This window comes from Phyllostomus hastatus, unplaced genomic scaffold (genome assembly GCF_019186645.2).
Source record: "Phyllostomus hastatus isolate PE091 unplaced genomic scaffold, TTU_PhHast_1.1 phas_contig_40, whole genome shotgun sequence".
Lineage (NCBI taxonomy): Eukaryota > Metazoa > Chordata > Mammalia > Chiroptera > Phyllostomidae > Phyllostomus > Phyllostomus hastatus.
Genome location: NW_025333872.1, coordinates 95745230 through 95771944, shown reverse-complemented (window position 1 = coordinate 95771944; position 26715 = coordinate 95745230). Strand labels below are relative to the sequence as shown.

The window sequence follows — 26715 nt, the reverse complement described above, 5'->3', positions numbered from 1 at the left end:
GAAAACGGGCAGCGCGACCCAGGCCGCGCCGGGAAACAAGGCCTGAAGGCACCGACTGAAAACACCTGTGGAAGGTGAGGCCGGGAGGTTCTCTCAGCCTCACAGGAGGCTCCTTGGGGAGACCCGCAGAGTCCGAGAGGGTGCACAAGCCCACTCACCCGGGAGCCAGCACCAGAGGGGACCAATCTGCTTGTGGGAAGCGGCAAGGGGGACTGGAGTCCTGGGGAGAGCGGAGCGGGGGCCACTGTCCCCTCTCCGACCCCACCCCCACCTACAACGTCACAACCCAGAGACTGAGGGGCCCCGCCCGGGTGAACACCTAAGGCTCCGCCCCTCATACGTAACAGGTGCGACCAGACCAAAAGAAAAAAATGGAATAAAATAAAAAAGATGACTCAAACAAAGTTAAAAGCGCCAGAGCCAACTTTTTTAAGTAACCGAGAAATAGTCAACCTATCAGATGCACAGTTCAAAGCACTGGTGATGAGGATGCTCACAGAATTGGTGGACTTTGGTCATAAATTAGATGAAAAAACGCAGATTACAATAAGTGAAATGAAGAAAAATGTACACGGAACCAAAAGTGATGCAAAGAAAACTGGGTTTCAAATCAATGGAGTGGACCAGAAGGAGGAAAGGAACAACCAAACAGAAAAGAATGAAGAAACAAGAATTCAAAAAAACGAGGAGAGGCTTAGGGACCTCCAGGACACCTTTAAACGTTCCAACATCTGAATTATAGGGGTACCAGAAGGGGAAGAGGAAACACAACAAGTGGAAAAGTTATCTGAACAAATAATAAAGGAGAACTTCCCCAATTTGGCAAAGGGAATAGACTTCCAGGAAGTCCAGGAAGCTGAGAGAGTCCCAAAGAGGTTGGACCCAAGGAGGAACACACCAAGGCCCATCATAATTACATTAGCCAAGATAAAAATGAAGGAGAGAATTCTAGAAGCAGCAAGAGATAAGGGGACAGTTACCTACAAAGGAGTTCCCATCAGACTGTCAGCTGATTTCTCAAAAGAGACCTTGCCTTGCCTTGCAGGCAAGAAGGGGTGGAAAGAAGTACTCCAAGTCATGAAAGGCAAGGACCTACATCCAAGAATACTCTATCCAGCAAAGCTTTCATTTAGAATGGAAGGGCAGATAAAGTTCTTCTCAGATAAAGTCAAGTTAAAGGAGTTCATCATCACCAAGCCCCTATTATATGAAATGTTAAAGGGATTTATCTAAGAAAAAGAAGATAAAAAATATGAACAGTAAAAAAAGACATCAAACTCAATAACAAACACACCTGAAACAAAAGCAAACTAAGCAAACAGAGAACAGGAGCAGAACCACAGAAATGGAGATCACATGGAGGGTTAGCAACAGGGGAGTGGGAGGAGGAGAGAGGGGAAAAAGATATAGAGAATAAGTAGCATAGACAATAGGAAGAAAATAGGGGGAGAGCAGGAATGGTGTGGGAAATGTAGAATCGAAAGATCTTATGACACATGGACATGAACTAAAGGGGGGGAATGTGGGTGGGAGGGGAGTGAAGGGGGAGAATGGGACAACTGTAATAGCATAATCAATAAAATGTTTTTTAAAAAAGAAAATAACTAAGACTTCCCTTGGACCTCCGTCACCAGGGCTAACCCTCCCCAAACAGCGTGCGCCTTTTTCCTTCGATCGTTCTCCCAGGTCCCTACACCTCACGTCTCCTCAACATCCGGTGGCCACACTGGACACGCTCTCGGAAAAGGAGTAAGCTACTGTGAAGAAGAAGGGAGGGAGAACTCCACACACCCATGACCTTGGATGCCACATTCAGGTAAAAGCGTTTCAGCATCTCGTTGGCTTTTCACTGACTCACACTCAGCTGTGGTCGCCCAGGACGCGGCTCCCTCCCTTTATTCACACCCGGTCCGTTCCTCTCCAACCCACATTTCTACGGCTGCATTTCTCCCCTCCACACACCGCCTTACACCTAAGTCACCAAACTTTGTGCAGTGATCCCTTTCCCCACTTACCACAACGAGACAGAAATGTTTAAACCCGCACTTAAAAAAAAACTGCAGCTTACGCCCTCACACCCTCGAGACTGTGAAGGCAGGCAATACGCAACCCAGCACACGCTGTCACTTACAAGCAGCGAGGGAATTAGGGACAACAGCGCACGACGCCCTCTGGGACCTACCTCCACGGGACAGTCACTCTTCACCAGGGCTACCCGTGCCCTCTGCAGGGAACCGTCCATCAGCTTGTGGAGTCTCAAAATGAGCTTCCGCAAGCCCATCTGCTTCAGCGCCTTGTCCACGAACGGTCTGTAGATGGAAGTCAGACAGTGTCTGCGGAAGCCCGCCTCTGCGCTGCCGTCCGCGGGCCCCCAGCCGCCGGCATCGTCCTCCGACGCAACCCTCTGGAGCTTCTTCGGCGCGCGGCCCTGCGGCGGGAGGGGGCCCGTGTGCTCCGCGGGCTGCCCCGTCTCGGGGACCCTCGGATCGGGGGCCTGCTCCTCCCCACTCTCGTCCGCGCTGCTTTCCAGCTCTCGCAGGTCCCCTTCCGGGTCGTCGCCCTCGTCTTCCGGCTCGTTGCCTTTGGACGACCTGGGGGAAGCGATCTCAAACACTGGCCAGCCAATGTCTGACAGGTTCTTGATGCCCAGAACAGTGCCCATGATCCTCAGCTTCTGGTTCAGGTCCTTCGTGATGTTCAGCCACAGGCAGAGTGCCTGCACCCTGTCCTGGAAGTCCTTCGCGGCGTACTTCTCGTAGTCCTTCTGCAGGGCCTGCAGCGACGGGTAAAGTGCTTCGATGTACTCCAGCAGCTGCATGATCCGCTTGACCTGCTCGAAGGACACCCTCTGGCGCCGCAGGTGCTCGTGGTACGTCGGGTCACCCGCGGCCCTGGTCCCGGGAGGGGCCCTGCACTGCCCTTCCAGCGGAGCCCCATTGAAACTGGCCCCGTTTCTGACAAAGGCGTAGCTCCCGTAGTTAACCTTGAAAGTCAGGATTTCGTTGATGATGTCTGGGATGGCCTGGCGGGCCGTGTACAGAAAGAGGTCCTGGTCGTTGATGGTCCGCCCCGCGTGCCAGGCCTGCAGCTCTAACCAGATCAGCTCGTTCGAGCGGTTAAACCAGAAAGTGGACGTGCTCTCCTGTCCCCTCTGCTCCCTGTCCTTCTTCTTGGAGACCGAGGTAAGCTTGAGCAGAAGTCGTAAAGTCTCGAAAAACTTCAGGCGGTCCGCCGGGCAGTCGGTCCTGGAGGTCTGCCGCGCGGTCCGCGCGATGGGCACGGGCACGGACACCGGGAGCTTGGCGTGGCCGCAGCCGAGGCTGAGGTAAGGCTTGTTGAGGTCCACGTCCGGGATGGGCTTCTTGGGCAGGGGCCCGCCCACCGCGTCCAGCACGAAGGAGCACTGCGCACTCTTCTTGTGGTCGCGCTCCGTCGTCCGGATGGCCGCGCGCATCTTCTTCTCCTGCTTGTAGCTGTGCTCCTCCGCGTTCTCCCCGGCCTTCCCCGTGTCCCTGTGCGGCGGCTGGCTCGAGGCGCTCGTCTTCTCTGTTAAAAAATAAGCATAACAGTACGTCACTAGAAAACACAGAGCTTACTCTCAATATTTTCGATAAAGCTGACAATCACATGCACTTGCATATCTTCAGGCTGTTACTGGAGAAAAAAATTACATGATACGCTGAAAATTAAAAAACAGGTATGTATCTAACACTCCTCTCTACATTTGTAGAAGGACTTGACCCACTCTCCCTGCGGCGTTAGACTCGCTCCGGCGTAACATTCGCCACCGCTGACCCGGCGCGGCTGTGCGCCTCGACGCCACCACGGGGCGCCACCGCCCAGCCCATCACGCCGGCACCGACCACCGCCTGCCCGGTGACGGGGCAGCCGTGCGGCAGATGTCGCAGAAACCTGCTTCAGAAAACACCTCGGAGTCCTCCCTTTTCCTCAACCAGACGAGTTAACTCAGAGCAAATCACGGGTCTCCTGGGTCGCTTCCCTTGCTGGAACAACGAGGGAGAGGAGGGAAGAATGCTGAAGGCACTCCTCGCAGGAAACTGAAAGACAGACGACGGGCAAAAACGACACCTCGGTTTACTCTGCTCCCCGGTTTCTTCTCGGCCACGAACAAACAGGCAACGGCATTTCAAACTCGACGCTGAGAAAACCGAAGGCCGCACCAATTAACCTCGTGCAGTCCGCCCGGCCCGTCGTCCCGGCACGCTTCACGCACAGTGAACGCGAGGAAAGCAGGCGTCACGCTTTTCCCTCCAACGACGGCAAAAAACTCCTTCAACTCCCGAGCTTTGAAATGGAAGCCCGCACACACACACACCCCTTCCCCTTGGCCCTTCCGACACGGTTAAACACCTACACCTTCCCGAAGCCCCTCCTTCTGCCGCTTTCCAGATGCCGCGGTCTCGGGGTTCTCTTCTCCCCCAGAACCACTGCTTTCCAACTGCGGCCTCAGAGCTCTGCTCGCTCCAGAGGAAGCCCGCGTGTTTCCAAGCGCCCCCCCCACCGGAGGAGGCCTTCTTCCCGCCTCTCCCGGGGGGCCTGCCTCCCCTCCTCCTTCCCGGCCTGGCAGTGCCCAGACCCGCAGCACCGCCCCAGGCTCCCCTGCGCCCTGCACACACGCACGCTCTGTGTCACTGACTCTGGGACACGCGTGTTGTGTTTGTACACCTCCAAAACTAGAGTGTGTGTTGTAATGAGTGGTGACATGACTTCAGTTTTAGAAACATTCACTAATGTACTTCATTTACATTTTCATACATATATACAGATACACATTAAAGTAGTATACACCTAAATATTAAGTATAAAGGAGTTCTTCCAATAAATAACAAATATTCTAAGTATAAGAATATACTACGTCATCAATTGTAAACATTTCTTCTTAGTACATATTATACAGTACGCCTTGAGATGTAATGAAATAGTGTATATTTATATGGGTTACAGACTAATGCACTCAAAATCAATTAACCAAAGAAAATTTGTTAAAGACCAAGCTACCTCCTAATAAATTAGTTTTTTAATTGAATTTATTAGAGTGACACAGGTTAATAAAATTATATGTTCCAGGTTGCAATTCTATATTACATCATCTGCACACTGTACTGTGTGTTTACCACCCCACATTAAATCAAATTAGTTGTGAAATAAGAGTTTTAAAACACATATTCCTAGGAGCACTCCCAACTTGATTCACCGTATATGTAATTGCCTTTATGATTCCTCAAAAAGGATTTTGTCTATAGGGACTTGTGCTTATTTTAATATGAAACTATTAGATTGGGAATATTTTTAAATGATGCTATTTTTAACAGCAGTTTTAATCTATTTTACTTCTGAATGTCTTAAAACTTTCTATACCGTCCATTCAAGAAACCTCCTCACAACTGTCCTGTTTCCAGCTAGAAATGCTTACCAACCAACCCTCGTTCATAAAAAACTTGCCCAGTCAGCCCTCTGCCTCCCTGCTGCTGTTCTGTGCAACAGTGTTCTTTATACCTCTGTTAACGCAGGACACACACATCAGTGGTTACTGGCAAGCAAGGTAGCAAGTGCTTCCAGATTTAACGACCATATATCTCACCGTTTGAGACGCGCTGTGTCTCTGAAACACTGAGTGGTATATACATGGTGTCACTGCGTGAGGCTGGGGGTAAAGATAATGATACACTGAATCTGACACGCCTACAGGACACTGTACGTGACTGACTTACGCGTCTTAAACTCAGGAGAGAAATTTAGACACACGGACTGGGCCATCATCAGTCTGTAAGACGTCCTTTAGTAACAGGATAGTGCATGAGAACATCCAAGAACAGTGTGCAGAACAGAAGCAGGGCAAACCTGGGACGGCGCATCAACTACTAAGTGCTTCCCGATAAATGCCACAGTCCCGCCTCTATGTATATAGACAGGTATTTTAGGACGCCTAGAAAACTAAACGTCATTGATTACCTACAAATTTTGGTAAGCCTACCTTACTTCAGCAAAAAACGGTATCTTACACAACTTTTTGTACTTTTGTGTTCAGAAAAGCAATGGTTTAGTATCTGGATCAACAATGTGTGTGAAGAGCACTGTCTGGCCTTCGGGACCTGCGAACGCAAGGTGCTCTGGTCCCAGTGAACATTAACCATCACTCGGGTTCTTGCTGACATTCAGATCCCTGGGCCCGCTCCCCGCGTCTCCAAGTCAGCGTGGCTAGAATGACGCCACCTTAGGGGGACACTGTTTTCGCCAGTCCTCTCACTGTCAAGGTCGGGCTTTTACAGAGACTGCCATAGCCCTCACCCCAGCATCACGACGGGAACCACCACTGAGCGCAGGCAGTCGGACAGGTGTCAGGGCTGGGACCCTAACCCATCCGCACCGCCACGCCACCCTCACACAAAGCTGCTCACGGGGCAGCACAGGCTGACCAAAGAGAGGGTGGGACACCGAGGAGAGGTCACAGCAGCCTAACTCACCTGTAAAGGCTCCGAGTGAGACTGAGGACTTGACCAAGGGCCTTGAAAAATGGATTCTGCTTAACCAAGGGTAGCAAGGAGGGCGAGAGGGTATTTTAAGCCAGAGAAAAGCATAAAAAGAGAAAGGCAGACAAGAAGAGAGTGGCTGCTAATTTATAGATTTAATTTTTATGAATAGTAAAAATATCTAAAGAATCGTGTCCATTTAAACAGTTCACGACAATGGCTGCCATCTGCCATCACACACACAAAATAGTGCACAGCAGTCACCTGCTTGTCCTTGTGTTCCTTCCGGGATTCTCGAGGCTGCCTGCACTTACGAGGGAGGGGCTGCAAGGCCCAAAGGCTGTGCAACTGACCACATGCTGGACCCCCCCAGTTCTTGCACGCGGGCAGGAGCGAGCGGACAGGCGCTCCAATCACCGCACAGCCACCCCTCCTGGCGCTAGGCCTGCCTGTCCCCTGCCACGCTGACTCTGGGCTGGCCCCGAGCAGCCAGAAGAATGCGGCCCAAGTGCCGCCGTGCAACTTCCTCGGCCAAACCCTAGAACCCCCACCTTTTCTAAATTCCTACAATACACACATCATCTTTTGAAAAAGGACACAGTTATTTAGGATTTTGGTGTCCGGCGTCTTAGACAGCTACGAGTCGGGGTACGGGGCATCCGCTCCTTTACCTGGAAAACGGCAGGAATGGAGCAAGTCGTCTCTGAGACCGCTTGCAGATCTACACACATTCTGTAATTTCCCGGAATAGACGAGTGAAAAAGTTGAGGAGGGAGAGCGACAACCTCCCTCTTCCTTCCATCGCCCACGCAGCCCACAAGGACAGAGGAGGTCGCCACGTGCACAGGGACTGGCTCTGTGCCCGCCGCGGCAGGGGCGGCCAGTCGGCCACCGGGCTGCGTGCACGGGAGCTGGGCCCCTGCTGCAGGCTAGGGGACCGTGCACGTCGGGGACCAGCTCCACGCCAGGTCCTGCCACGCCCTCGAGCCTCCCGGCCTGAGAGAAGCCGCTCTACAACCCCTGGCCTCGGCTCCTGCACCTACAGAAGGGGCACACTGCACTCTCGACCCCCGCTGCAAACCGGTGGGAGCCCCCAGGGGTGGGAGGGCGGAGGAGCTCCGGCGCGCCTCGCTTCGCCACCGCAGAGCGCACACGCGCCAACTGCCACGCTGCTCCCGTGGCGCCGTCTGAGATGCGGAGTTCCGTCTTCTCAACTGGATGGAGAAATTTATGGGAGAAAAGGAACAATTGATTTTGAAGATGAGAAATTGCAATGGAAAGCTATTCATTTCCACAGGGGTCAGCGCAGGCCGAAGTGTAACCCCTGTGGCAAACCAGGCCGCAGAGGAAGGAGAAAGAACACCGCCCCTGTGAGAACGACAGAACGACAGACAGGGCTCCCTCAGGAACCCCCCTGGGACACGACTCCACGCGAGCAGACAAGCACAAGAGAGCCCCTCCCTCTCTCTCGCCCCCCTCCCTCCTCGAGGAGCGGCCATGACAGGCACACGGAGGGAGCGTGCCCACTCACCACGGGGAGGGAGCACCGTGGGGACGGCCGTGGGGCGGGGAGGCCGGAGGGACGGGGAAGAGCGTGGGCTGCAGGAGCCAGAAACGGGGCCGGGCCCGACGACAGCAGCGGGCCTGGGGCGGGGAGAGTCCCCAGCCCTGCCCTGTGCACGCGACAGACGGACGGACCCCAGGAGGTCATGCCATCGGTCGATCCATTTTAGGACAAGGCTGCTGAAACTGACAGGGAAATTCTAACACCACAGGCCCCAGTGACCTGGGTCTCCATGCCCGAAAGCAGGGTCCATGGAGGCGGCAGGCGGCCGTGACCTGGTCAACCCCTCGGACGAGAACAGCTGTGGCGCGCCAGGAGAAGAAGTGAAAACGGAGAGCGCTCCCAGCTTCCGGGAGCTGTGGGGTCCCAAACACGGGGGAAAGAAGAGCTCAGCAGCTGCCCACGGCGACGAGGCGTGGTGCACCTCCTAGGCAGTGCGCTGAGCGGGAGAGAGGGCCCTGCGCTCCAAGGGCAGCCTCATGGTCACGGGCAGAAAGCAGGGGTCTCCAGCCACCCAGGGACTCCCGGGGAGGAAAGTCTGGCGCTGACCCCCTGAATGACCCGCTGCGCTCGTCCCGGCTGGGGGCCAGAGCCTAGGCGCTTCAGCCCATGAGACCCCCCGGGAACAAGACGGCCATGGACAACAGCAGCGTGGATGGAGGCTGTGGGGCAGGGGTGGGGGCTTCAGGGCATAAATGGAAATGGAAAACAAGAGGAAGAAAGAAAAAAGAAGGCCCCTGTCTCGTGCACCCGCAGCCACCCGGGATGAGTGTGTCCATTCGCCCACCCTTGGCCTCTTCCACGAGCCCTTATTCCTCTGCACTCAAAGGAATGCAAGCAACTTGAACAATTACTTGGGTTCTGGCTGCTGTAGCTCAGTGGATTGAGCACAGGCTGCGAACCAAAGGGTCACAGGTTCGATTCCCAGTCAGGGCACATGCCTGGGTTGCAGGCCAGGTCCTCAATGGGGGCCACACGAGAGGCAACCACACATTGATGTTTCTCTCTCTCTCTTTCTTCCTCCCTTCACCTCTCTAAAAATACCATAAATAAATAAAATCTTAAAAAAAGAAAAAACAATTACTCAGGAGAACCCTTTCTATCTCGGGAGACTTAATTTCTCCTTTACTAATAAAACAGCTAGTGGTAAAAATGAAAAACTTGCATGGAAAAGCAGCATTAAAACGGAAATGAAATAAGAGGAACGCCTCACGCTAGGGCGGAAAGGCCTGGGCAGTGGGTGCTGGTGCACAAAGCCTGCGGACCGGAAGCACCCTGGGTGGCCCCCGGGGGGGGGTCTCTCCACGCGCGAGGCTCACCTTTCAAGCTGGAGCGGCCGGCAGGCCTCCCCGAGGCGTTCCTCTGGTGCTTGGCCGACATGCGCTTCATCTGCCGAGGGGTGCTGGGCGGGGAGGCGCCGTACAGGTTCTCCGTGCTCACTTCCTCCGGGAGCTCCTCCGCCTCGGACTCCGAGCTCCCGCTCGCCGGGAGCCCCCGTGGGCCCTCTTGCCTGTGAGGGGCAGGGAGCAGAGGGGACACTCAGGAACACCGTCACGGGTGAGTTTCTCCTAAGAACGCTTCCTACAGCCTTCCCGTGGCCGAGCCCACCCGGCGCCACCGCCAGCCCTTCTCTTCCCTCCACGCAGGGAGGCGAGGATGGCCCACGGCCGCGCTTACCCACGGGCAGTGACGCACACTGTCTGTCGCCTGGAGGCTTCCTTGTAACACGAATGAAGTTTAACACAGAGCACTTACAGGCTAAGGGAAAAAGAGCCGAGAACTAAAGGACACACAGCGAGCGGAACCGAGCGGGCACCAGCCGAATGGGTGCGCGGGCTGCAGAGCCCCGCCCTGGGCTTCTGGGCGCCTCCCTTTGAAGGACGCCAGACAGAAAGCATGGGGACACTTCGAGGGAGCCGGGCGGCCAAACGGAGCGGTCAGCTCGTCCGCATTCTCTGGTCGACACCGCAGTGCCGGCGGGGGAGGGGGGACGGGTGTGGGAGGAAGGAAGGACGCTGTGCGAAAGGAGAAGAAATTAGTTTGTCTTCGCCTTCCAAACGCAATTCCCCGTTACTCTGTCCTCTGCAAACACTGCCTGCCAACCCCTTGTCCTCAGCCACTTCTCAGAGAACAATGCTGTGGTATCACTGCAAAGCCAGCAAGGTGAAACCCAATGCTGTAAACTGGGAACGCATGCAGTTCCAGAACAGCAGACTAGGAGGAACCAATCAGCCATCAAGTTCCTTTCAAACATTTATCAATCTGAATATTATTTATAAAATACAGTTTTATTTTTAAAATATTTTATTTATTTATATTTAGAGAGGGGAAGAGGGGGAGAAAGACAGGAACATCAATGTGTGGTTGCCTCTCACGCACCCCCGACTGGGGACCTGGCCCACAACCCAGGCACGTGCCCTGACTGGGAATCGAACCAGCGGCCCTCTGGTTCGCAGGCCAGTCGGTGCTCAATCCACTGAGCCCCACCAGCCACAGCCACTTCATATTTTATAAACCTGACAACTATATCCAGGATACATCCAGTTTTTTTCCTGGCAGTTTATATCCTGATATAAATCAAATCTATTTCAACAATTTGAGGGGGAAAAAAACACTCTAAAATGTATGATACCATTATATGGAATCGGTCTGACAAATAAAACTTTAGAAAATAAATTATCTTTCAAAACTGAAAATGCTGCGCTGTTACACGGATGCCCAGTGCTGCGATCCGGGAAGAAGCCCCGTGACGGGTCAAAGCTGAGTTTTAACCAGACAAAACTGCTCCCGAGACTCTGCCGTGCCTGCCCACACCCATGTGTACACCCGTAGCACACGCAAGTAAAACACCCTGAAAGCTAACGACAGCCAATTAAACCAGGAGGAAACTCAGAAATAAGTTTTAAAGGCACCTACTCCCTCAGGCTATCTTATTATCGAAGTCTCACAAGTCACACAACAGACATTTGTGCTGGTGGTCATTAGCACAGCTTTTGGAATGACTAACAGCAAAGGCTTTGTGGTGTGAGGGGCGACTTAGGTTCAAACTCTGCCTGTCTACGTTACTAGCTGCGTGGGCCTTAGTCCAGACATTTACAATCTCGACGTTGCACATGTACCAAATAAGCCTAAGAAACACTTGGCCTCCACGCCAGAGACTAAATCCAACGGCGCGTGCTCAGTCAAGGAGCGATAACAGAGGGAGGTGGCCCCAAGTAAGTGATCGATGCCGCTCGCCCTCCAGGCCTCGGAGCCGCCGCACCCGCTCGCCAGCCGCCGAGGGGACCCGAGTTCTTCACCGTCTGCTGGGCACTGAGAGAGCAGTTTGCCGCTGAGTTCAGCAGCATGCAAGACCGGAAACCACTCTGACATTTTCAACAGTTTCTGAATTCTTTCAAATTCAGTGTCAGAACTCTTTTCCTCCAATTCCCCCTTCAGGTAACAGTCAATGGTAAGAAAGGACTTCGTACTTATTTGATTACTTTTGTATCTCCAGTGGTTTCCAGCACAGTGCTCAAATCCACTCAGCACTTCCCACAATGAGACGTTTCACATATCAGAATGGCAATCACCGGAGAACCAGAGCACCGACGTTTAGTCAGTCGGCTACCTCGGACCGGACAACAGGGGGCACCGGAGGGACAGAAGCACGGAGCCGGGCGTGGGGGAGTGGACACGGCCTCGCCCGGGACAGCCTCTGCCGCGCAGGAGCGCGCACTCAAGGGGCAGAAGACGCCCCAGCCTGACTGGACCGCCCTGCACACACGAGGAACTTTCTGAGACTAACGAGAAGACTAACTTAGAATTCTGCAGGTTAACGTTGTAAATAGTTCAAGAAATTCAGGTGTGAGGATTCAAATAAATCAGGAGAACGGAAAGGAAGGCTCCGCGGAAAACGCTGCCGTATCAGGCAGGCGGGCGCCGGAGTGGGGCGTGTCCCGCCAGCTCACAGCAGTGGCAGTGTGTGTGGGCGCAGGAGGCAAAGAAACACCCGTGGACGCGGGGGAGGGTCTCCTGAAGAGGGACTGAAGCGTCTTCGCCTCCGTGAGCCACGTCTCCTACCGGCAAGCACCCACAGCCACGACCTCAGGACAACTTATTTCAGGTACATGCCCCTGGTCTAGTCCACACGGAGACAAATTTTATGCTTCAACAGACCAAAAGAGTCTAAGAAAGTATGTTTAATAAAAATTTAGTTAACTTTTACGAAGAATTTAATTTGAGGACACTAAAAAAAAAGTTTCATACTCTCCTCCAACTGCGGACAAAATATTGGGTTCGCTAAAAGGTTTTATGGTTTTTCTATACAATAAGACATGTGGGGAACCGCCCTGCCTGGTTTCAGGAGCTGCAACCCCCCCACGGCTAAGGCTGAGGGAGTGAGCTTCGGACCAGAAGCCACCGACGAGACAAAACTTATCTCCCTGACAGGGGTGCCGTTTCTGCTTTTTCCATAACTGGCCCCCAATACTTGGTCAGTTAGCCAATGACGGGTAAGATTCCCCAAGGAGGGAACAACCTAAGACAGGCATGATCATGGGGAGGCCCCAGGGAAGGACTTGGGGGGCCACAGAGAAAGGGGTGCTGGACCCTCGCCCCTCAGCTTTGACAATGCCTGAGTCCTCATTCTGTCTTCGAGAAGTCTCCCAATTTCTTGGCTATCTTGCCTCCTCTGCCTGACTTAATCCTGAAACAATGACAGAGGGCGGTGCAGCCCTGTGCTGGAAAGGGCGGGTTCCCCAGGTAATCAGGCCTGAGAAAGAATACGTAAACTCCTGTGAAACCTGCTTTGCTAAGAATGCTCTTAATTAAATCTTAAAGGCCCAAGCAGGAAATGAGTTTGTTTCCCAAAGTTTTGTAGACTTTAAGCTGATAGACGCTGACTCAGAATGAGCCTTAATAGTTCTCTGCATGCTATCTATCATTTGATCCTTTCTGCCTGGCAATGATTAATGAGCTGTACCTGTATTCCTGTGCAATTTAAAAGCCAATAAAAACCTGTGAAGGGAAGAACTGGGGTGCTCTCCCCTTGAGAGAGTGGTCATGCCGTCCCTTTTCCTCCACAGGACTCAGACGTCCGTGTGAATTTATCTCGTGTCTCATCCGTAACACCGCAGACACTGCAGGCCGGTGTCTGCATCAGAGACACATTTTTCATTGTTTGACAGTAACTGTATTGATTCGGGTATTTTGAGCATGTTGTCTGTCTCCCACGTGGTGTAACACCGACTGTTCTCCACGTCTCAGCTTGATGGCTGTCAACTCCAGCTGGTCTACGGGACCGTGGGGCACCGTCCAGCAAGCAGTCCACAGCGCGGAACTTCACAAACCACTTCTGACATGTTCCACTGGTCACAGCACCTTCTCCACACACTGCACAAACGGGGTTTTTTTTTTTATTTCAGTTGCGTTTTTACACCTTTCTTGAAACAATAAAGCATAATGCCAAAAACGTTGCATATTTTCTTACCTCTTCAACACTAAAATGGCTACACAAAAATTCACCAATTTTGATCATTTTTTAAATGCATGCTGATAGGACAGCTGTCACAACACAATCTAACAAAATTGTTTCAAAGGAAGTTAAAGACAACTAAGTGCTACTAAAGCCTTCCTATGGAAAAAAAACAAACAAACTTTTTGACCAACCCAGTATTTCTCTACACATGGAAAAAATTCTTTTGGCTGTACTCTCCAACTAAAAGTAGAAAAGTAAACCCCTGTAATAACTGCGTAAAGGCTGAAGATCTCATTTCAAATGTGCATTTATTACAATGCAAAAAGTCGCCTATCTCAGTCTTTATCCCATCACACAGACACAAGAAACAACTGCTGAGTTCAAAGTTATTTCCACATTATTTCATTATCCTAACAGCATACATAAAGAATCACACAGAATACACTCAAAACGGATTAAAGACTTAATGTTAGACTCAAAAGCATAAAACCCTAGAAGAAAACACAGGCAGTAAAACCTCAAACCTTTCTTGAGCAATACTTTTTTTGATGTATCTCCTCAGGCAAGGGAAACGAAAGAAAAAATAAACAAATGGGACGACATCAAACGGAAAAGTTTTTGTACAGCAAAGGAAGCCATCAACAAAATGAAAAGACACCCCACTGAATGGGAGAAAATATTTGCCAATGACACATGTGATAAGGGGTTAATATCCAAAATTTATAAAGAACTTATACAACTCAACACACACACACACACACACACACACACACACACACATCGATCCAATTAAAAAATGGGTAAAGGATAGGAACAGACACATCTCCAAAGAGAACACGCAGGTGGCCAACAGACATGTGAAAAGATGCTCAACATCACTAATCATCAGAGAGATGCAAATAAAAAGCACAATGAGACACCATCTCACACCTGGCAGAATGGCCGTCATAAACACATCAACAAACAAGTGCTGGGGAGGACGTGGAGAAGGGAACCCTCGTGCACTGTTGGTGGGAGTGCAGACTGGGGCAGCCTCTGTGGAAAACAGCATGGAGTTAGCATGCTGTCAAAAAATTAAAACTGTAACTGCTTTTTGACCCAGCAATTCCACTTCTGGGAATATATCCGAAGGCACCTGAAACACTAACTCGAAAGAACACACGCACGCCTGTGATCCCTGCAGTGCTTACAACACCGAAGACGTGGAAGCAGCTCCAGTGCCCACCAGCAGACGAGCGGATGAAAAGGCTGTGGTGCACTCACACAATGGAATACTGCGCGGCCATAGAAAAAGAAGGAAATCTTACCCTTTGCAACAGCACGGATGCACCTGGAGAACATTACGCTAAGTTAAGCCAGTCAGAGAAAGACATACGATATGACTTCACCTACATGTGGAATCTAATGAGCAGAATAAACGAAGAAACAAAACAGAAACAGACTCATTGACACAGAGAACAGGCTGACAGCTGTCTGAGGGGAGGGAGGCTGGAGGGCTGGGTGGAAAAGGTGAAGAGATCAAGTAAAAAAACCAAACAAACAGAAAAACAACCCTCAGAGATCCAGAAAACAATACGGCCAATGGCCAGAGGGAAAGGGGTAGAGGGGGTACAGGGGCAGCGGGTGGGGACACGCGGTGATGGAAGGAGGCGCGACCGGGGTGGTGAACACACGGTACAATACACAGACGCTGAGTTGTAGAACTCCACGCCTAAAACCTACGTAATGTTACTAACCGATGCCACCCCAACAAATATAAATAAATTTAAAACGTTTTTCAAACAAAATTTTTGGTCTTTCTTTTTTTTTTTTTTCAAAAAAATATTTAACAGGCACTAAATAAATCTGGTACAAGTTTAAAGAAAGGAATCACATGGAAGTGAAGGCAAGTACTGTAATGCGTAGTATATTAAAGCGAGAGAAAATATCATGTATTTCACCCCTCCTTACTCATTAGGCATCACAGCACGGGAGGCAGGAAAAAGCACCACGTGGTGCTGCCAGTCACCACACTTGCAATTCATAATCACAACGACCCTTAGGACAAGCCTTACGTGAAGGTGAAGCTATACATTTAATGCTTCCTTAGGATTTCTTTAACTCAGCCCAATGGTACTCATACTCATTGGAAATATCCGTTTACATTCCATCTAAGTGACTTACTAAAACTTAATTACGTATCAGAACAAAGTCCAACCTTATGTAAAGGAATTATTTAAAAGTCTAGCAACCAAAAACAAAATTTACAATGTCTGACATCCTACCAAAACTTACCAAACAAACAGGAAGATATAACCCAAACCAGCAAAAATAGCAACAGAAATATACCGGGAATGACCCAAGTGGAAGCTATAGAGATAAAAAATATATCTGAAATGAAAAACTCTGGATGGGATTGAAAACAGATTAGGCACAAAAGAAAAAACACTGGTGAACCTGAAGACGCAGCCACAGAAAGGGTCCTGAGGGGTCCGGGAGAGACAGGCTGGGGCTGGGACGGGAAGGAGCAGCAGCACGGCAGGAACCAGCGACACGAGAACAAACTCCGTCCCACAGACCCGCACCCGTAAACCCACCTCTGCCCACCCCCATGTGTGCCGCTGGGATCGAAATCAAGAAAGGAAGGCAAGAAAAAAAAATCTTTGAAGAAATAAGGGCTGAAAATTTTCCCAATTTGAAGAAAACCGTAAGTTCACAGGTCCAAGAAGCTCAACAAACTCCAAGCAGAAGAACTGTAAGGAAACTACCAGTTTTTGAATAAGCACATCACAACCAAATAGCTGAAAACCAGTGATGAAGAGAAAAATGTCAGAAGCAACCAGGGAAAAACAACTTAGGTTAGGAGATTTAGCTAAGAAGAAATACATAATGAGAGGTGGGAGGGAAAAAAAAAAATCAAGCAAAAGTTTATTCTTGTTTTCTTAAAAAAAATTTACATAGAGTCTAGAAAAATAAATACTAGTGGTTAAGTTCAAAAGAATTTGCTTCCATTAACTAACCAAAAGCATCCAAAGCCTCACTGGGTATTAGCTCATGTGAAATGAGCTCATGTGGTCGGCTGACTGGCTCAGAACGTTTCCATGGACACCAGTTATTGTGGATGAGGGGAGCGGTACAAGGGCTACATCCGCCGCCCTGAAACATCTGCCTTACTCGTGTTTAAAAACTCACAAATGTGAAAGGTCCTTCTAAGGCACTAAACTTCTAAAAAAACAATGTTTCGCTCTTCTAACAGAAAACTTTGCTAAAGTACTACTCACTTGACATAGAACCTAAGAAAAATATGTCTTGAACTCAATGCAAGAGGGTTTGGTGCAGTTTTTAAAGCAAACTTTTTGCTGTGACAAGACACAAACTCTAGCTGGGGTTGAACACTGCTGCTCTGACACTGCAGGTAAACCACATGGCGGCTGAAATAGCTCATCTACAAAATGAAGTTGGACTAGGTCAGTTTGAAAATATGTGGTTTTGCAAAAGCCCTTAAAGATTAACTCGATCCAAAGTTTTTTAGCAAAGTCCTTAGAAATAAAGTATTTTACCCACTTGCGAAGCACAGCGCAGCACTCACCCGGGGAAGACCCTCGCCACCACCCCCACCTCCCCATGGCCCTATTCTCTGTGAGGCAGTAAGTGGAGGGAGACTCCTGCCACTGGGGGAAACGGGAAAGAGAGAGGGGCCGGCCGAAGTGTGGAGTTTCTAGGTTTCTTTCCTTGGGAACTCGTGCAGTGTACGCGAGAGGGAGCTGAGCTAACGCTGAGCCTGCACGTCGGGCCGCCCTGTGAGAGCCCATCAGGCCACCGGTGAGCCAGCAGGCCTTCCTGCACACCGGCCTTCCTGCACACCGGCCTTCAGGCACACCGGCCTTCATGCACACCAGCCTTCATGCACACCAGCCTTCAACGGAGCCTGTGCGGCCCAGCCCCAGGGAGCTGCCGTCAAAGCCCAGGCCTCCCCCCGTCGCTGTCGGACGCCCGCACCGACTCAGGGAGCGAGGCCCGCACACACTTGCCTGGTGAGCCTCGGTTATGGCTTCCAGACACTTTTGTTTCTGTTTTTTACTGACGTTCATCTTTTTCTTTAACAAAGGTGGATATTCGTTTTAGACGTTTCCAATGAAAACCAACAAGAAACTGTCCCAAACGGACCGGAAGCCCACGTCGCTGTCTCTCCCGTGACTGCGACGCCGCCTGGCGCCGGTCCCGTGCCCACCAACGCCTGCTGAACGCATTCGTTTGCGAGGTAAACGACTCACCTTTGCTGTGGCAGGCTCAATCACTGTCTGAGTTCTATTACAGTCCAATAATAGTCCACTGTCTGAGGAACGTGGTTTTTTAAAGGCTACAAGAATCAAAGACTGATCATTTCTGACAACAGTGTTAAGTGACACTGCAACCCCAGGTGCCAACGCCCACGGAGGGTGGGCGGTAAGGAGTAAGGATGCGGAATTACAGCCACAGGGGCCGAAACCCCTATGTCGCCATGCTCATCAGTAAGAATACAAGTTTTAATCATATTATTATAATGAGCTGCCTTGTAAACACTTTCATTTATTAGAAGCCTCCTTATCAACTGTCACTAGGGCTTGTGATTTGTGAGTTTTAAGTATACATATGTGTGTATATGTATATATACGTGTGTGTATGTGTGTATGTGTACATATATATATAAAGCATTAAAAATGAGGCACGCAGATACAGACGCTGGGACGTCTGTGGTGGGGGTCCCTGTGGGGGTCACCGTGGTAGCCCTCCGTGAACCAGGTTTCCCGCCATTCCCACCCTCCGCAGCATCACCTACCCTTGAACTTAGAATGCCCCTGCAACCTGCTGTAACCGTGGAACGTAGCAGCAGTGACGCTGGGCCAGCTGGGCCTGGGCCTCAAGGAGGCCACCTCTGTACCCCAGAGGGAGGGACCTGGCCACCGTGTCAAAAGTCCAGCCATCCCGAGGCTAGTGGTTGCCGAAGCCCAGCCTAGCCAGGAGGGGAGACTGCGGGAAGGGGCTGCGTGAAGGGGGCCCAGCGAATCCGAGCCTCGCCGAGCTCCCAGCAGATAGCCAGCGCCTGCTTGCCAGCTGGTGGGGGAGGCCGTTTTGGACCTCCCAGCTGTCCCTGGGCCCAAGCTGCCACCGTAAGAAGCAGAAGAACCTCAATACCATAACAGATAAGAAGTGGTTTTTATTCGAAGCCATGAAGCTTTGGGACGGCTCGTTAAACTGTGACAGATCACTGACACCCACACAGAACTCCGACACTGGACATCCCCTGCAAGGCCACCAACAGGTTCGAAGCCCTCACTACTCTGACGACGGCCACGGCCGTGCCTGTGCGCGCGAGTCCCTGAAAGAAGCCGCAAGTCAGCTCTCCGGGGGGCACTGCTTTGGGGCGTCTGTGGGTTTTCTCCCTGAACTTGAGCAGTTCTCTCCTATACCTAACTTGATGACAGTTTTCTTTTTGTGACCTATCTGTAGACTTTCCAAAGCATCCCAGATTGGTTTATACAGCAACTACAAGTCTCTTCTGCACAAACACGCCATATAATCGTAGAATAGTGTACTCAATTACGCAATTACAACGAAAATATACAAGAGAGCTAAAGAGACCCAGGAACAAACCAGCAACTCTTGATAAGCGCAGGGCTCCGCTGGTGGGAACAGGAAACCTCAGGCACCCCAGCGAGCAGCCGCTGGACACCACTCTCACGATGCTGGGCGCACTGGCTGGGCGCTCTTCAGGCGAGGCGGGCGGGCCAGGTCTCGCCACGCGGCGGGGAGGTGAGTGGACAAGGCCTGCCTGACTTGGGCCTTCCGGCAGAGGTCGTTTACTTTACTCACGGGTTTACGCACCATATACCCTTTCTAGTCCTCACTGCAAAGAACACATAAAGACAGAAAACCAATATATAAAGAAAAATGACCCCAAGTGGAGAAATTTTACTCCATCATTAGGAATAAAAACAATTAGAAGCTGTTTATAAAATACTTCCAGATGAAAACTTTCAGAAAATATATGTATAAAATTATATAAATGTTAACAAAAATTTTAAAGACTTCGTATTATCTCCTACTTTGGGTTAACCAAAAGACTACCCAAAAAGAACTAAAGCAAAAAGAGAGAGGGGGAGGAGGAGAAATGCTTTGGGTATTTAAATACATGAGTCATACTACAGATAAAAGACGATTACTTCTGGTATTTCTGCAATTTTGCTGCAAACAGGTGAGAACTTAAGTGGACAAAAAGTAAGACATTTTTCAGGTGTGCTTTCTTACTTTCACTAGATCTTACCACCTCCAAAGAATTGCGTGAGCGTGTCGCTACCCAGAGCTCTGGAAACCAATGCTGGATTACATGCGCCACAGACCAGCAAGGAGACGACCCCCTGGAGCAAGAGCCCTCCCCAGACGCACCACCTGGTGCACCGGCAGAGTGCCGCAAAGAGCACAGGTGGGAAGGAGCCCTTTCAGGGCAAGGAGGAAACATAAGCACTGCGTCAGTCTCACTGTGGACGCGCTTCGCAATGACCTGCCAACCACAGGAACAAACCCCTAAAAGAGGAAGCAAGGCAGGACAAAAGCAGGGATCCCACCGGAAGGCTGTCTGAGGAGCAGGGGCAGACGGCTCGGGCTGTGCAGGTGGAGAGCGTGGGGCCGCACCACGTGCACACACAGCATCGGAGAGTGTAGAGAAACAGGAAAGATGTTTAAAACTTCAGAGGTAGTAAAAAAAAATTCTGAACTCCCTCGGCCTCCCTTCTTTCAAATGAGAACTCTCTGTAGCTCCCGAGTTCTAATCAAATGTATCTGTGGGAGGAACCCTCGGCGCCGTGCACCACCTCCCGGTCCTTCTCAGAGATGAGGTAGCCGAAGAGCCGCTTTCTGCAGCGAACGGACGCGCCGTCTGAGCCTCCTCGGCTCACGCCGTCTTCCTTCCTAGAGTCTGGACTTAAAAGTGGTTCACCCTACGTGTGCCCTACGACACACACGTGCACTCAGAGGGCGGGCCCACCCGCCAGGAGCACGCACCCGGGAAACACGCATGCGCGGGAATCACGCACGCGCGGGAGCACGGGAACGAAAAGCGGGAGCAGCGACGGGGGCCACGTGGGCGGCGAACCTCCCGCCCGGCTCTGCCTCTGCCGTCAGCCAGAAGAGCTCCCTCGTCTGGGATCAGACCGGGGCTTCCCAGGCCTGCTCCAGGGGAAGGTCCAGGCCTCCGGGAGAAACGACCACTGACTCGGGCAGGACGGCCTCGGGGCAGGGCGGGGCCCAGAGGCTGTGACCGGAGCCGGAGCCGGAGCAGCCGCAGTCCCGGCAAGGGAGGAAGCGCTCAAAAAAAATCCCAGAACCAACCCGCGGGAGCAGTCCACAGGACTCGGGGGCAGGGCGCCCGCTGCCGCAGCTGCGAGGATCTGAGCCACGAAGCGCAGGACCCGGCGGCACCGGGTCACACCCCGCCCCCCCAGTGCACACGGGAAGAGTGACTGCTGCAGGAATGCAGGGGCGGGAGCGGAGACCAGCCTCCCACACAGAAACAACCTGGTGTTTACGCAGACAGTCCCCTCTGGAGGCTGCAGAGTCGGACTCCTGACCCCTGTGACCCCTGCGTGTGGGCTGCCCCCCACCCCCGTGACTCATACCGAGGAGGAGAGCGTGGGGAGGAGGAAAAACGAGTGACCTGGGCGCGGAGAACCCCGGCGCACACCCTCCTACCAGCTGTCCGTCCGGTGAGCGGGGTAACCGGCGTCGTCGGTGACAACTCACGCTGAGAGCCCAAGTCCCTCTGCCATGACCAGGACACTTCACCTCTGTGGCCGTCCTCCCAAAATCCCCAACTCCAGGAAAACCACGCTGAGAACGGCAGACAAAACCGAAGGGAGGGGCAGTGCGCGAAACCCCTGACCGACGCTCTTCAAAACCGTTCCCACCATCAAGACGAGCACGTCTGAGCACAGCCGGGGGCCACGGGGACTCGATGTGATGTGCGTCCTGGGTGGGGTCTGAGGGGGCAGGAGAAGAACACTGGGGGGGGGGATGCGAATGCAGCCCAGCTCGGGAGATGACGACGCATTGACCTTGCTCACCTGCGGTGGCCGGTGCACACGGCGGTTTGGTGATGGGAGAGACCGGGCCCGGGACACAGGGGAAGCCTGTGCCAGCTTTGCAAGCGTCCCCAATCTGAGCCAGTCTGAGGTTGAAAGTTCACCTTAGGAGTTAAGCTAATGACACCACATGGAGTAGTTCCATGACAATGTTGGGTAAATCTGGTGTCACTCCACAAGGATAAACGACCAGGAGCCAGGACTAAATGGAAAAGTGCAATGTTAACTATAAAATCAAACAATTCTTTTTGACTGTAACTGGTGATTGTGGCTTTAAAGGTTTTTTAACTGGTGGGCGAGGAAATGCCACTGACAATGGCGGCTCCGACACCGGGACACACACCGGACCCCTCCTCGTGCTTCGGTCAGCTGCAAGGCCTGTAACCCAGTCCCGGCACCGACCGCCTGCCGGGCAGCACGCTACATACCATCACACGCAACCTCGTTCAGTCCCGGCAGGGCCTCACGCCACCGCCTCGGGGAAGGATTCCTTGCCCAGGAGGCCAGCCCCACCGACCGCGAGAGGCACTCATTACTAAACACCTGTTATTACGCACCAGACACCCAGGCACTTTGCAGATGTTACCCACTTGACTTTCCAACCAGCCCCACAGGCACCGTCACCCTGGGTGAACCCCTGGGTCACAGAGCACCAAAGGGGGGCGCAAAGGCGATGCGCCTGCCCCACAGCAAAGTGTCGGCGCAGAACCGGAGTCCCGGACTAACCCGGGCCCAGCCCCCCATGCCCAGGTCAGCAGACGCTGCCCTCCCCAGCGACAGGCACCAGACGACTCCCCTGCCTGACTTAACCACACCAAGCCCAGACGGCCTCGGCCGCAAGGAAAGGTGTTAGACTCGGGAAGACAGAGCCCAGCTCCATGCAGGCCTGGGGAGACCTAGCTCGGTGACAACTTAAATGAGAAAAACACTGAGGGTTTTGTACGGCCTACTTCTTTCTGAGTAGCAAGTAAAAAGTCGAACTCAAGTCCTCTCCCCTTGGGTAGCTACCGTATTTCCAGACCATAAGACGCACCTAGGTTTTAGAGGAGGAAAACAGGGAAAAAATTTTTGAAGCAAAAAATGTGGTACAATATTTAATAACATAAATAACGTAATATTTCACCAATGTAAATGTAAACAGAACTCAACAGCAGCATGAACCACCAGTATTCCTCCCAAATTGGGGGAGGGGCACATGCACCCTGGAGTGCGTCCTATAGCCCGAAAAACACGGTGCTTACCCTCCCTGCCAAGTAGGAGAACTGCCCGGCCGTCCCTAACACCCCACCCTGCTGTCTGGTCCTCCGACAGCACGCAGGCCGCTGGGGGAGTGGAGGAGACTCCCCTCTACACAAAGCACTAGAGAGGCAGCCCGGACACAGGCGTGCGCGCAGGCGCGCACACACACACACGCACACACACAAATCTTCAAAGCACAGCTCTTCGGGATACTACAAAGGACGACTACAAAGCACACCAGCAGGCAGGGCCAGCCTAGAGAAGGGTTTGGGGTGGGGGCGGGGGTGGCTGCAAACAGCCACTTCTCCCAGGAAGGACGGTTCAGAGGCTGCCTCACAGCTCCGAAGGCCCTGCCCTGCCCTGCCCTGCCCTGTCCTGCCAGGGAGGGAGGGGGAAGAGCCGAGACGGCAGGGACAGCGTGTGGCCAGGCCCTGCGACAGGAGAGCAAGGCCCAGGAGAACCGAAAGGCCAGTGACCGGAGCAACGGGGCAGGCAGTTCCCGGGCTGCACAGCGCCCTTCTCCCCAACAGCAAGGTGCGGCAGCAAGGGCAGTGCCAAGGGGGGGACGGGGTGCACCCAGCTTTCCCTTTCAAGTGCTCGCCCCAGCCCCCGACACCGGCAGACGGGCGCACAGACCCACACCAACTTCCGACACTGCTCGGGCACACTCACACGCAAGGCTCCCCAGACACCGCCCTGCACAGCTCTTCCGCCCGCACTCGCCACACAGACAAGACACATCACTGCCGGAGCCGGCGGAGACGGAGAGCTTGCCTCTGGAGGGGACAAGGCCTCTGGGGTCGTGAAACCCTTGGAAATGGCAAGTCGACATCCAGGAGGAAGCCGCTACCCAACATCACAGATGCAGTTGGAGACACACACAAGTAAGTAAGGTTTGTCTCGAAAAATGTAACTTTCTTCGCGTCCAAAACCAAGTAACTGGGGAAATATTTAAATGGACTTACACAAACTTTAGAAGGCAAACACAAAGCTCCTATTTCTAACGTCACAGTTGTCCTCACCGAGGAGCACGCACCTGGGGTCCGCGGACGAGGATGCAGAGCCGGGTGAGACTCGCTGGGAAGGCGGGCGGCGCCCCGGGCCGTCCGAACACAAACCCCAGGGCCGTGTCAGAGCCGTCTCCCGGCACATAATTACATGCACCGCGTGCACGACATCAGGAGTGTGAAAACCAGTCAAAGCACGGGAACTGCATTACCTACTGTCTCCGTCATGGGGACCCTGAGCCTCCGGAAACCGAACGTGGATTTTCACCGTCCTGCACTGCTCAGAGTCCAGGGCCCACCGTTCATCTCCACCAGACGCGCACACGCAGGCAGCCTGGGACGCAGCAAAGGTCAAGCAGCACAGCCCCAGGCACTACTGACCACACGCTGAGCAGGGTTCTCTTTTCCAAACACGTCCTGACGTGTATCGGACACGCACAGGAGAGATGTGTCCTCTGCGTGTCTAACTCACTCGGAACCAAGGCTCAAGCAACGAGACCACGTCCACGCTAGCCAAGCACAGAGACAACCCCCTCCCAACCACACAACCCGCTTTACACAGAACCAACTGCTAAAAACCACGCAAACGTCAGGACGGTAACCAGATCAGATGGCAATTTTCCATCCTGTGTGATGCAGCGCCGGTTTTCTGTTTGGAATGGCACTGTCCTCCACGCTCCCCTGTAAAATGGCTAATTAAAATAAATGAACACTTACTTTCATAACATGGGTAATCTGGGGATAATCAGGGAAAGCCCTGAAACGGTCCATCATCGGGGCCGTGAGTAAACACGATGCAGCGGAGCCTCCGGGCAGAAGGACCGCGAGCAAAGGTGGAACGCGACTGACGGCCCGGCGGGCCGGAGAACAGGGGACGGCCCCCGCAGGACGCGGCACCGGAGGTGTGAGCACGGAAGAGACGCTGCAAGAAGAAAGGTACCTGCAAGACTGACCGCAGGGTAGAAGCAAGAGAGGAAGAGATTTAAGCAGAAACTTTCCAGCGATGGTTTCCTTTATGCTTGTCCTCACTGAACGTTTTGAATCTATGAGTTCACGGTGCTCATTAAATGGGAAACATTTACAGCGATTACTCCTTAAACCACTTTTCCCGGCTGCTTCCCCTTTCGGAAACTCCAAGCGTGCACACGCACACACACACACACACACACACACACGTGCTCTCGGATCCGGCCCCCGGGCCCTGCGCATCTCCGCCCAGCCTGCGGACTGCGGGCGCCGGCCCGCCGCAGTTCCCACCGCTGTGTCCGCAGTCCGGCCACTGTCTTCTGCAGTGTCCACTCTGTTGGTAATCCCACCTCATGTATGTGTCACCTTGTGTGTTTCATTTTCAGAAGTTCCACTTTTTATGTCTTCTATTTTTCTCCAACGTTCCTGTTGTCCTCTAAATACCTGAATATAGCTGTGGCTATTTTGGCAATTCTTTCCTCTACTTTCAACATTCTCACATTTCTGAGGTGTTTCTGCTGACTGATTCCCCCCCGGTTATGGGGCCATCTCTGCCGGGTCACTGGCCGGCACGTCCAGCACTCTGTGACTGGACGCTGGACACTACGTCCTCCCTGCTGATTGTCTGGGTGCCACCGTCTTCTTCTAAAGAGTGCTGGACTTGGCTTTTGCAGGCTGTTAAGTTACTTCCAACTGCATTTTATGCCTTGAAGACGTGTTTCCAAGCCTGGTTAGGGCGAGTCCAGGCGTGCCTTCGCCCCAGGGAGCAGGGCGGCCCCGCTGCCCAGACGGGGACCTCCCTCCCGAACACCGAGCGTCCAACGCGGTCAGCCCGAGGGACACCTTCCGCCCGAACCAACGGGACGCGGCGCCTTCGGCCGCACGTGGGCCGAGACCCTTCACTTCCCAGCCCCTAACGGCTCCTCGCCGAACCTCGTGGGCTTGCCGTCCCGTGCGGGTGCGTGCGGCACTCAGCGGCTCGTGGAGGCCGCAGGGAGACGCCTGGCTCTCCTCCCACAGCCGGCGCCAAACTCTTTTCCACCGGGGGCCACGTCAGCCTTGCAGTTAGTTGCCTCCGAGGGGCCGAAATAATTTTAGGGCTGTATATATATATCGGAAAAGCAAGATTTGACTTTCAAAATGACAAACTCCAGACGAATTCCACAATGTATCTATTTCATTACAGGGTCCTATAGCAGTTTCTTTATAGCATTGAGAGGGAAAATTTGTTTAAAAACAAAGATAAATATGAAAAAGTAAACATCATTTCTTTTTAGAGGTTAAAATATTTACGGATAGTCAAATCCAAACCATTTATTTTGTAGGAACTTAACCTCTGGGGCCCCAGTTCCTAATTTACATAAGCCCAGGAAGATTCTTTGTGAATCAGAATTTTAAGGAACAGAAAAGATCTAAAACTTAGGATTTAACGGATAAAACTGATGCCACTGAACTACCCAAATATGCCAGAAACGACGTGCTCCTCCACTGAAGGCGACACTGAGGACTGAACCAACCCCACTCCCAGCACCTCCGCGAGTGCGCGCCGGAGAGCCGCCCACAGCTCCACTCTCGTCTCCACCGCCGAGGAGGGGATACAACATTAACACGAACGAACTGCCACTAAATTCTTCTGGCTTGGCCAGGAACATCCGAACAGAAGTTCTAATACATTAAGACAAGAAGCCACTCAATTTCGGAAAGCTTGCGTTGAGTTATACAATGTATCCCTCGTCTACAAGAAGAATTTTACCTAACTACACTGTGTCTGAACAATTCTTTACAGCTTAACCGAGTGTTTGCTGATCACCAACACTTGCGTGGATGTCCCCCCGCCCCCCCCAACCCCGTGACTCCCCGGCAGCGCTCACAGGGCCTTTCACGGAGCACCCTG

At 52.5% G+C, this 26715-nt stretch overlaps 1 protein-coding gene across 2 annotated transcripts in view; it reads right to left on the bottom strand.

The window, feature by feature from the left end:
- The window catches only part of MAP3K4 (mitogen-activated protein kinase kinase kinase 4), an 84133-nt gene that overhangs the window by 45355 nt on the left and 12063 nt on the right, over positions 1–26715 (bottom strand). For both annotated transcript variants that reach the window (XM_045843077.1, XM_045843078.1), the window contains exons 2-3: positions 9375–9565; positions 2183–3546 (exon numbers count right to left, since the gene is read on the bottom strand). In XM_045843077.1, coding sequence (XP_045699033.1) covers positions 2183–3546; positions 9375–9565 — 1555 coding nt within the window. The remainder of the gene's footprint in view (positions 1–2182; positions 3547–9374; positions 9566–26715) is intronic.